At 38.2% G+C, this 12,103-nt stretch overlaps 1 protein-coding gene across 1 annotated transcript in view; it reads left to right on the top strand.

Annotated features, from left to right (window-relative positions):
- Window positions 1–12,103, top strand: part of LOC105363672 (uncharacterized) — a 29,127-nt gene that overhangs the window by 2,772 nt on the left and 14,252 nt on the right. Inside the window, exons 2-3 of the mRNA XM_011501422.1 lie at window positions 3,701–3,746; window positions 10,351–10,483. Of these exons, the coding sequence (XP_011499724.1) occupies window positions 3,701–3,746; window positions 10,351–10,483 (179 nt within the window). The remainder of the gene's footprint in view (window positions 1–3,700; window positions 3,747–10,350; window positions 10,484–12,103) is intronic.

Here is a 12,103-nt window from a genome sequence, read left to right as displayed (position 1 = left end):
AAAGCGCATAGAGAGGATAATGCGTAGCTTGTAAAGTGAAAAACGACGGCAGCTCAGTCAGTTTTATAAGGCGTCCTGTCGCCTCATAAAATGGCGCTTCGGAAAAGGGCATCGATGGCCGAGTGCCGAAATCGCCCAACGGATGGCCAAGCCACCGCTGAGCCAATAACCATCGCCAATGGGCTGCCCATTTTACGTGGCCAGCGCCAGCGCCCCGGAAGCCCAGTAGGAGCGTGGGAGGGTGGGGTGGGGCGAGCACCCGCGTGGTACCTCCCGGCCGAAGCCATAAAGAAGCGAGAGCACGTCCTGGGATCGGAGCGGCGCCTTGGAAATACGTAAGCCTCGGCGGGAAAAAAGTATTAGCGTCGCCCGGGGCCCGAGTAGCAGTGAGCAAGTTCCCGCGCGCGTATCTGCGGAGGCGTGCGCTACCGACGACTCCGATTTATGCGCAATGCCGATCCCCCGTCCCTCGTGTAATCCATTCTCATGCGAAATACGCGCATCCCCTCCACCGGACTAGGGCCTCCGCCCCCGCCTTCATTCCTCCACTACCATCGCCACCACCACCGACAACCTCTGCTACCTGCAGCTCGGCTTCTTGCGCGCTCGACAATCGAGTGCCCTTGGACTCGCTGCAAATGCTAAAAGCTCGACGATTCAACGACCAATGAATATGGGACGGGTACGCGAGCGCTCCGAAATCTAGTGTAATTTCATTTAAAGAACAAACTTTTCAATTAGCTGGGTGTCAGCTGAGTGTGTCCTCGCCCTTCAAGCCTCTACGAAACTTTTTATCTAAAGCGCCAATCGATCGTCGAACCTCTACCATAAAATTCATAAAATTCGTGTTAAAATATTGATTTGTCCGCGCTTCTATCCTTATGTTCGTCTTCATAAATATGATATTATTGAAATAGGTGCGGTAGGTGGAAAAATATCGTTGTCGGTATTAAAATACATCCGATCTAAGCTAATCGCGTTAAATTTAAGATTTTCTAGTAAAGCAAAAATATGTCGATTATCGTATTCTATCAATCCATCGATTTAACATTGGTGAGTCCATTGGTTAAGCGAGCATTAACGTACCCACCTTGATTATTCATTAATATTCAAAAACTATTCGAGTAAATATAATGGGGGTTGGGGGGAGGAGGGGAATGGGCGGGGGGTGGAGGGGGAGAGAAAAAACTAATTTTCCTATTTTTAATAAAATACGGCGAATAAAAAAATAAATAAGATAAGAAATAAATTTATACCCAAGTACAAATTCCAGTTTGAATTGTGAGGACGTAGACTCGTCGACACGCTAATCGTCTACGTGCAACCAACCCACAAGCTCGACAATTTCAACCGGCCGCCTCGTACAGTCGCCGAGCCCCATTTCAAAAGAAAATTAAGCGACCAACAGTCGCAAAAAGAGAAAAGCCGATATAACCTCACAATCGTCCCTATCGAGCCAAATGGCGCGCAACAGTGGCTGCGGAAGCCCACGCGTCGCGGTAATTAAACGCCGTGGTAACCCGAGATGCCCTCGGCGAACCAAGAGGAGCGCCTGATATCATGGTTGCGCGGTGGGTACGCGTCACCATAATAAATGCGCCCGAATCCCTGTCACTCGACGTCGTTGGATGCCGAGGCGCTGCTCTGCAAAGAATGCCCGCGGGCATGATTTATACCAAGTTCCGCCGGATTTGCCTCGACACGCTCGCGTCTATGTCCCTGACAATCTTCCCCGACCGTCCAAACCTACCGCACGTACGGTTCGCGTGCACTTTCCGCTGCTCTCGAGCGACTACTCCAATTATATTATACCGATGCTTACGAATAGATAAGACTCGTTAGAATCGTAAGATTTCAAAAACGTTGCTAAGCCTTTCAAAGTAATTGCCCGGTGCACAGTGTCAATGATAACTTTCACGAAACAAGGATTAAATTACCCACCGAGCATTTCCACACGAGTCGGAGAAATTTATTTTCTCCTATATTCATTACACTATTTAAAATAGCGTTAAGTGTACACTTGTAAAGTACGGGCAGAAAACGGGTTGGCATTATTCGACCGCACGTGCAACCATAACCAACTTCGTGCTCTTAACAAAAAAAAAAAAAAAAAAAAAAAAAAAAAAAAAAAAAAAAAAAAAAAAAAAATTCATTAACCACAAAAATCCATGAAAAATATTCACTGTCATTTTTTCAAAGAAAATTTCACTTTGAAATCACTTGTCATCGGTAATCTCATCTCTTCAAATTATCAATTTTCAATTAATCGTCAAACTTTTATCACTACCAATTATTATTCTCAAGCGCTCTTATAAGCCACGTCAACCTGTCCCACGACCTTACCCAACGCTTGATTTCTCACTCGCGATAACTAACACGAATCATTACCCACGAATAATTGAGATTATAAACAATAAGAGGAATAGTCGGAATAGTCGGCACTCGTCACTACTTGCGAAATACCGTAAACACGTCGGCGCATCTCCGTCGACGAAGTTTGCCGCGAGCGCAGCCCTGTATCCCAAAGCCGCCCTCGTCCCTCGTTGCAGCGAGACAGCGAGAAATAAATATCCATCGACACGATGAACTGAAAAATGGCCAAACAACGAGCGCTCGATGAACTCGAACTCGACGTCTTGGCTGTCTTGGTCTACTCAGCACTTACGCAATCCATCGGGAGTACCGATCATTCGCAATATCGGCCCGTTAGGAGTGAACGAGGCCGCGTTTCGCGGTAACAAGAATACGCGACCGCACGCACCCGCGGAAACTGTATATCCCCGCTGCATAATGCAATCCTCGCATCGCATAGTCACGCACCACTCGAAGCTCGACGATCGCTCTTTCACGCCGCGGTTATTATTTTATACATTCGGTCTAAATCAACACTTATCCGTGAGAAGGGCAAGGCGAGCATGTTATTCACACGAAGGGCATGACTCGTACGTCTTTATATGTCCCTCGGCCTTATAATCCATGGACGTTTCAATTAGCCAGTCGCGTTAACGACGTTAATGCTTTAACAAACTTTTAAGCCGAGTCTACGTGTGAATGCGTCGGTGTAGTACCGGACATTTAAGACGAAGATCGAGCAAATGCAATTAGTCGGTCACATTTACGGCAGTTACTACGCGTCTGGATGATTTATTCACTCTATTATCTCTAAAGTCATTCCCGTCTACCGTTGGCGAATTATCCCTGGATATTTGACTTTTAGTGCGGAGTATATTAAGTATTGTTTGGGTAATAATTTACCGACCGTTGGACACAGTTTTCGCCCGATACTCGTTAATCGATGCTATCCAATTTACATTGTGCGAGTATGTTAATGTTAAAATTAATGTTAAAGTTGAGCCGAGCTCGGGCTATTTCTTAAAATCACGCTTCGACATTATCGAGCCCTTTGCGTTGGAGCTAATCGTACTCATGTGACTCTGGTCGAGTTGGCTACTGAATAATCTCTACCACCTCCTCTTGCGTGGCTGTAGCTTATTAAATGGCAAAATCGATAAATATCAACGTACGGATGTGCTCCGTAGGCTAAAAAATTTACCTGCAATTACCCATACACCACGGCACTACACTCAATTGATCGCGCCAACGTAATTTATTTATCACAAATTGTTTCCCATGCCTTTTATCATAAAGCCCGCCCTGTACCATGTGATTTTAATGCAAACGTTGCTTTAACTTGTTTCAGGTTACCACAGCTTGCCGTCTTAGCGAAGATTTTGTGCCTCCTGATGGTGAGTAAACATTTGCGAATAATTACCATGCACGGCTGTTATTCAATAAGCTCAAAGTTGAGAACTCAAAATCGTCATTTACTTAGACTCGATGTCGCTTCACTTCCTTCCCGCTTCCTTATCCAAGTCCCCTTTATTCTCTCCGCGTTGAATAATTTTCTTCACTCCCATGAAATTCGTTTTTAATACAATGATCATAAATAATCATAAATCATTAGCTATCGTAAGCGCGCTAAGCCGCATCGGATTTTTACGCCGGTAGATGAGTACTTTGTACTTGTATGCGCCATTTACGATAGTCCTCCATTTATACAAAGTAATTTTATTATAATAGGCATATCCTTCGCTCCGAAATCCATTAATACGCCACGCCAATGCTCGTTCGGCATTAGTGGCATTTGTTTATTATAATCGATGCGCTAATGTTGTCTTAATTGATAGCGAGCATTAATGATTGTAAAGATTGAACGAGCAGCGATTATTAGCCTTCAATAACATCCCATTTCAATGCCCATTAAACACTTTGTATTTATTTATAATAAATTATCGAGAATAAATAATATTTACATTGGATGGACTATAATATCGAAGCTGACATTGACTCGAACGAATTTACTGAAATTAACTGAAATTTACTCGACGAGCTTCTTATTACCCCGAAACCTGTCGATTTATCGGGGATGATGGACACGCCCATGTAAATCTCGAGGTCTCTCGGCTTCCTGCATCTCAACGACGATAAATGTTGCGAAGCGTTGAAATAAATGAAAAAGAAAAAAAACAATCGATAAATGTTGCGAAGCGTTGAAATAAATGAAAAAGAAAAAAACAATATATATATATATATATATATATAAAGATATAGAAAAGCCCATTTCATGAGAGTCGCTGGATAGCCACGATCATACATACCCGTAATCGAGCAAATAATTACGCGAACGTTTCACGGTAGTTCCTTGGCGGGTGTGCGGGTCAGTCTAATCGAGACTTGGACCGAAGTTCGCGTGCCGGATGGCCATTGGCTAATCTCGAGACACCGCGCGATTACGCGCATAACTTCGCTAATCTTGATTTACCCCTCGGATTCGCTAATCGACTCTCTCGGCGCGACGGGAGCAAACGTAACCTCTCTTCGTGATAATGGCCGACTACTTATCTTTGGCTCCTTGGCAATAAATGACACGGTAAATAAGGACGATACCGCTATTATTTATCTGTTATTAGGCGCGATTTCTAGTCCAGTAAATAATAGATTAAAATTGAGAATATCGATTACACTCGAGGAACGAATATTTCTCCCAAGAAACAAAATTTATAAATAATAAATGGCAAACGTATTTGACGCGACATTTTAAAAGCTTATTTATCTGCTAGATATTTCTCTATATCGAATCACGTAAAAAAATATTCATAAAATAATCATCAAAGTGTTGGGATGCGTATAATAATTTATTCTCGTACGCATTAGTTAATTTATATCGCGAAATTCATCGGAAAATGTCAATAAGCTCGTCGTCTTGATTATCTCCTCTCATCCCCTCAGATTATTTAAATTGTATGTTCGCTTATTAAGAATATAAATGTATAACTACTCGCAATATCCACAGAATGATGAGAGCTTGATGTGAGAAATAAAGGAATCGACACAATTACCGATTGTACGATTGATGAGTTGCGAGTGCATTAGGCAATATGACTTTATTCGATCGACATTATTGAATTGCAGAAGCGACTAAAATGTTCGTTATGAAAGTCCGTTAAGTATAGAATATAGAGAGAAAACTTCATCCTCCTACCGAATAATTTACAGCGTAACGACATAATACTTCTCGCAAAGTATGATAAATTGCAAAATGTTTTTCTGACCAATATAAATTTAATCGCTAGATCATTATTCAGCGATAATCGAGTCTTAGGCCGAAAGAGCGCCCGCGTGTGCGCGTGAGAGAGAGAGAGAGAGAGCGTGAGAGAGAGAGAGAGAGAGAGAGAGAGAGAGGGCGTGAGAGTGAGAGTGAGAGAGTGGGAGCTAGGGGGGAGGGGGTAGGAGGGAGAAAGAGGCAAACCCGTACAAGTTGCCGGAGCACAACAAATGTCCCCGAAATTTATCGTCGCAGGCACGCGCGCCACCCGGTTTTAATTATTTATTATCGGCGTCCAAGTCCGTTCGTTTATTACCTTAAGCCAGTTGCAGAGCGGCTTAAAGGCCCCCCAAGGATGTATGAATAAATGTGTATATGTCTCATTTGAATGCGCGATTCGAATCTATATTTGCCTCTTTTTTTGTCTGCTCTCTATTTCTGTATGCCAGTCGCGGACAAAGGGTACGTTTTTTTTATTTTTTTTGTTATTTTTTATTTTTTTTTTATTTATTTTTATATATATATATATATATAGAGGGTCTCCTATATCTCTCTTTTCATCGAACGTTTCAAGCGTCTCAGATGCGATTTAATTTTTTTATTTCAATAAAGTAATTGGCTAAGGTCGTATTATGCGACGCTCTAAAACATGTTTCTTAATTGCGCTATTATTGCATTTAAATTAATTTATTTATTTTCATTGTGCCTCGTGCATCACAAATCGGATTTGTGGAAGGCAAACACATTTTACGATATTTAGTAGTTTTCCCATTATTAAAGCAGCAAAAATTATTTTTTCTCCCTAAAAAAGGTTTGACGGATAGAAAATAATTTCTAATAAAAATGTTAAGGAAACTTATAAATTCTTTATAAAGTACATAAAGTCATATTTATCAAGTGAAATAAGATTATTAAATTTTTTTAATAATTATTCGAAGAAATGAAAGAAATGGTTAAATGCCTTCTCGATGTTTTAAAACACATTCATTCTCACATTCAGGCTTTTTATCTGACTCTTAATATTGTTGTTGTTATTACTATAGATATTGTTGTTATGGCCGTTGATATTGTTACGATTATTATATTCTTGCAGCATGTTAAGAAAGTGTCTGAAACATTATTAAACGAAAAAAAAACAAAAAAAATTGTAATAATCTAATAAAGCATTCTAATCTACTTTTTATAATATTAACTTTCAAGAAATTTTTTCGGAAGTCACGTATGCCTAGTATTGGGATCTGAAAAATTTCGATATCTCGCTTCGATCGAAAATGCCAGTCGCGAAACGCATATGCGCAAAATTATACAGTGAACGGAAGGTTTACGTGAACGACGAGATGATTTAATCAATGTAAGTGTCGAACCTCTTTCGATTTAATAGTGCAGATAAATTCGATACGATTTTTTTATGGGAAGAGAGAAAGAAACTCATTTTTTAATCACATAAATTGTATTTTGTCGGTGCCTCTTATCTCATAAGATAGTGTATCTTTTTTTTAATTTTGATTGAAATATACTACTCTAATTTACTGATGAAAAATGTCATTTACCTATACACTTAATTATTATATATGATTTATTCGCGCGAAATTATACGAATTATTCGTAATTGATATATTATAAAAAATGAAACAAATGCAAATAATAATACAAATTTCTAATTGACTTAATAAATGGAATCAGCTATGATTTGCTTTAAAATTAATATATAATCTGAAAAATAGTACTAAATCTATCTTATAATTTATTTATATCAATTATAATATAATATGACGAACGTAGAGTAACATATTAACGTACGTAAATCACGTGTCAAAATAAAAATTACATCTCGTCGTAACTACTATTTAAACAAAGAAAATGTCAGAAAATTCTTAAAATATCATCATTTTCTGTAGATTGTGTGCTTTCCTATCTATCTAAATATTATTATTATCATTGTTATTATTGTTGATATATTATTAAATAAATTTTAAAAATCGTGAATATTTTTAAAAGTATGTATTATCTTGTGAAAAATTTTATTTACATTTCCAATATATCTATTACATATATATATATATATATATATATATATATATATATATATAGTCGGAGTGTAACGCACTTGAAAGCTGTCATTACCATGTAACCACACAGTCACGGTCACTCTCTTATGATTAATATTCTTATAGCGACACGTGAAATATATTATCAAGATTTTCACAGCACAACGCGACAGTTGGATAGTTTATTTTATCGAGACCCTAAGGGAAAAATCGGCGCGGAACTGTGGCAATTTGAAATACAAATTTTACATTACGATTAATGGACACATACATATGAACAAGACTGCCTATAATAAATCCATAACTTGAATTTTAATTTATAATTACAGACCGTTATACGCATGAATAAAAAAATTTCTACGACTATGTTTGTGTGCATGTTCGCCTATATGTAGCTGCAGATAAACAAATATAACTATATAGTAAATATAATATATAACTACAAGTCTGGAATAAATTATAGAATTTCTTTTCGTTTTCTTTTTTTTTCTTTTTTCTTTTTTTAAGATTCAGATGACATCTCAAATATGGTGAACATTTGACGTCAATCGAATTTTCTTCTCTTTCTCATACATTTCGGATTTTATTATAGATGAAAGAATTTTTTGATATAATCTCGCGCTCTTACAACATTTTATATTTTAACTTACTAAAAACGTTCATACGATAATTTCAACGAAATCTGAATAAAGACTTGAAACTATTTTTCATATACTTGAAAATTTATTCGTATACTCGATATTGCATCATAATAGCTTATTATTTATCCTATCAATATGTAATTTTGTTGATTGAAAGAATATACAAATTCATTATTGTTATAATAAAACTGTATATACACGCGCGTGCACACGCCCATGTACATGAGTACACACACACACACACACAAATACACAAATACACACGGGTACCCAGTCACCTACACACACACGCACAAATATACACACATACACTATAATATTATATAAACATATATATAAAAAAAAAAATATATATATATATATATATATATATATATGTGTGTGTGTGTGTATATATGCATGGGTGTAATATTCTAGCGTTGCATATTAAAAATAAGCATTTATGCAATTCGCAATATACGCAGAAAACGAAAATGTATGTGCAATTTTGTAAAAGGGGTACTGACCCTATGGTATTTTCGATTGCACGTGCTTTCATAAATAATAGAAAACTCGAGTGATAAATAAGAATTTAGAATTGCAAATACTTTATATCTATATGAAAATAAGTTGATGCTTAGTAATTATTTAAAAATTTAAATTGTATAATTGTGCACAACAATTAATAATTACGATATTCCAATTCTATCAAAATTTAGGTTGAATTTTGGAAAAATTATCTATTTGCGCGCAATTTTAACGTACAACATTTCAAACCATAAAAACAAATAACAAAATAATAAATATTTCAGGATATCGTTTATGTTATTGCTTAGAAAATTACACTAAAAATTTGATTTCGGTTTATAAAAACATTCTGCAGATACTATCCCCGAATGAAAATGAATCTTCCCTAAATAATTCCCTGATTCGTCATATAGTAGGCATTGAGAGGATATCCTTAGATAATCCTATAAAGCCACCATTATTACGTGATAATGCACTTATGCACCCAGAGGATGTACGCGTACACAAAGACGCTCCTCTCCACTTCCCTACTCCTTCCACACAGCCACAGGCAAACAGTCAAACAGTGAGCCAATGAGATAGAGATAGAGATAGAGATAGAGATAGATAAAGGGAGATAGAGGGAGATAGATAAAGGGGAAGAGAGAGAGAGAGAGAGAGAGAGAGAGAGAGAGAAGGCAGTGGCGGCGACGGCGACGGTTACGGCAGCATCGACCGTCCTTGTCGCGAAATCTGTCGCGTTGTCACGAATGGACCGTAAAAAGTCGCGCGGATGCTGGCCTCGAGGAGAATGTCTCGAGTCCACCCTTCGTAACGACGTCGTTCGCTCGGTTCGACGAACCCCCGCAATTTATGGACACGTATTATCGATCCACGGCCACATTGCTGGCGAATCTGGACCGCGAGAAATCATTTGGGAGGTATTTCGAAAACCGGGGGCTTTAGTCGTTCGCTAACCTTATCGTTAAGTTTTTATCGTCGCGTACTTCGGCAGCAACGATTCACAATTACCTGAGACAATTGTTCCTCATTACACGCGCGTCTGTGGCTTTAACTCGGGCGATTGCCCCTATCCATTTCACCTACATTATGCCCCGAGCTTCATTTATCATCTATTTATCATATGAAGCTTCAACACATATTTCCAAACAGCCATTAGAATTGCTTTCTCGCGACCGCATCCAAATTCTTTTCCCATTCCCATTCCCCTATAATCACAATTATAATAATTTTGTGCAATACTTTAATGCCATGGATGCCGAGGGAGTAAGGTAATTCTCGTAATAATCACATATACAATTATCGGCACGTCGAGATTAAAGCATTAAAGGTAAAGAGGCCCCGTGTGAAGTCAGCCACACACGTTATCACGAGTGAAAAATCGCAGAATAAGGCAACGGCGTCCCCATCCCTCCCACTATCTTTCGAGTCGACTCGCGAATCAACGGACGGTGGCGCCGAGAATGGTATATGGCAGCCGTCACGTCCTAGGAAGCGCGATCGCTTAATTATTGCAATAATAAAAGTGAGGACTTTCTGTGTTGCGTAGGTGGTGATGTGCGGGGCGGTGCCGTCAACGGTGCGCTCCGTGAGTCTTTACTCGACTTGCAGTAGAGGCAATGTTACCGTGTATGGACGCACGGTCAAATCGACAGTACGCAACGAGCACAATGCACCCTATCGTAAGTACAGAACCTGCAATTATGTATATCAGTCTTCGGCTGGCACGACATGTAATGAGACAATGGCCAATAGCTAATTACACGTCAATTACATCGAAGTCTTTAAAATACCGATTGCAGTGCGATAATTTGCGTTGCGCAATCGGGGAGGGAAAAAAGGATTTTAGCCGGTGAGCTAATGGTTTTACGCGACGCTGTTATTCTTGGAGTGAGCGATAATTTTTCAATTTGTGAGAATAGTTGGAGGCGCGATATAATCTTGTTAAATTGAAATCCTACGACGTTTGTAATCGTATAATTGGCCCATTGGATAGACGTATTATTACATGTCGTCTTTATCTGTTTTGCATGCGTATTTGGCTTCCGGTCTATTATTATCTTCTTTTAATAATACTCTAGAATACGGCCATTTTCCGTCTCTCTATTGAGTTATAGATGTGGATAAAAAAGTATTTGGGGTATTCGATTGATATTAGAAGTGGTCGTGGGTCTGGATGATAAACAATCGCGTGGAGCTAATTATGATAACTACGACAAGTGTTTAAGAAATTTATCAGTATTTATGGAAACGTCGTTCGATAGATTTTTCAATGATAATAAAATAATTAAAAGTAAGATGGATTTTTGGTAGTCTTGATTTAATTTGAAAATAAATAGATGAAAAGCAGTTGTTTTGTGACATACGAGAATGCTTAATTCTATAATTGACAAATATTATATTTAACGTAAAATGAATCGAACTTTACAGTTCAATCGTATTACAAAAAGTACTGCCGTACTATACAATTTTAAAATATAGAAATTATAAAGAGAAAGTTGCTTCTCTATTTTAAGCAACTACATCCACGCATCTATATGATCAAACAATGCACATCAATGTAGTCGATATAATAGGCAAAAGTATATTATATTTTCATAATTATAGAACACCACAATTAATTATTCACAGCAACATTAATGAAATCGACGTCTGATGCTCTGATAAATTAGCAACGCATTTTGACAAATCTGACTTATTAAATTTTAATATATGTGTGTGCGCGCGTGTGTGCGTGTGTTTGTGTGCGCGCGTGTGTGCGTGTGTTTGTGTGTGTGTTTGTGTGCGTGTGCGTGTGTGTGTGTGTGTTTGTGTGTTTGTGTATGCGTGTGTTTTTGTGTGCGCGCGCGTGCGCGTGTATACAGCTTCTAAAAAGACAAGCATAATTGCTCGGCCATTTATTAGGTCTCGATAACTAAAAAATAATAAATCAACACATATAAGATTAATTCTTTTCAAAAGATCGAATCGAATTAATACTTTTACTTTATTTTATTATTGTCGCATAAGATTATTCAGACAATTACATTTTACTCGTCATCTTTGAAATATCAAAGCCTCGCAATGATACGCGTTAAGATACATGTGTATGAAGATGTCCGTGCTAACGTCCGAATGCATCCGTTGCAAAAGTATGCATACATACAAGAAATGATTAAGAGTCTCGTCTCTAATGAATATTCCAATCATCATGTTCGATTTCTATTCTCAGAACTGCTCATGTAACGAATTAGTAGAAATTCGATACCGATACCCTTTCTATTAGTATTAATATTAATCGTTCTAACAGTCATACGCGCCCG

This window comes from Ceratosolen solmsi, unplaced genomic scaffold, assembly GCF_000503995.2.
Source record: "Ceratosolen solmsi marchali unplaced genomic scaffold, CerSol_1.0 scaffold3, whole genome shotgun sequence".
In the NCBI taxonomy this organism is placed as follows: domain Eukaryota; kingdom Metazoa; phylum Arthropoda; class Insecta; order Hymenoptera; family Agaonidae; genus Ceratosolen; species Ceratosolen solmsi.
Note: the sequence above shows the minus strand (reverse complement) of the source record. Positions and strands in the feature narration are given on the sequence as shown.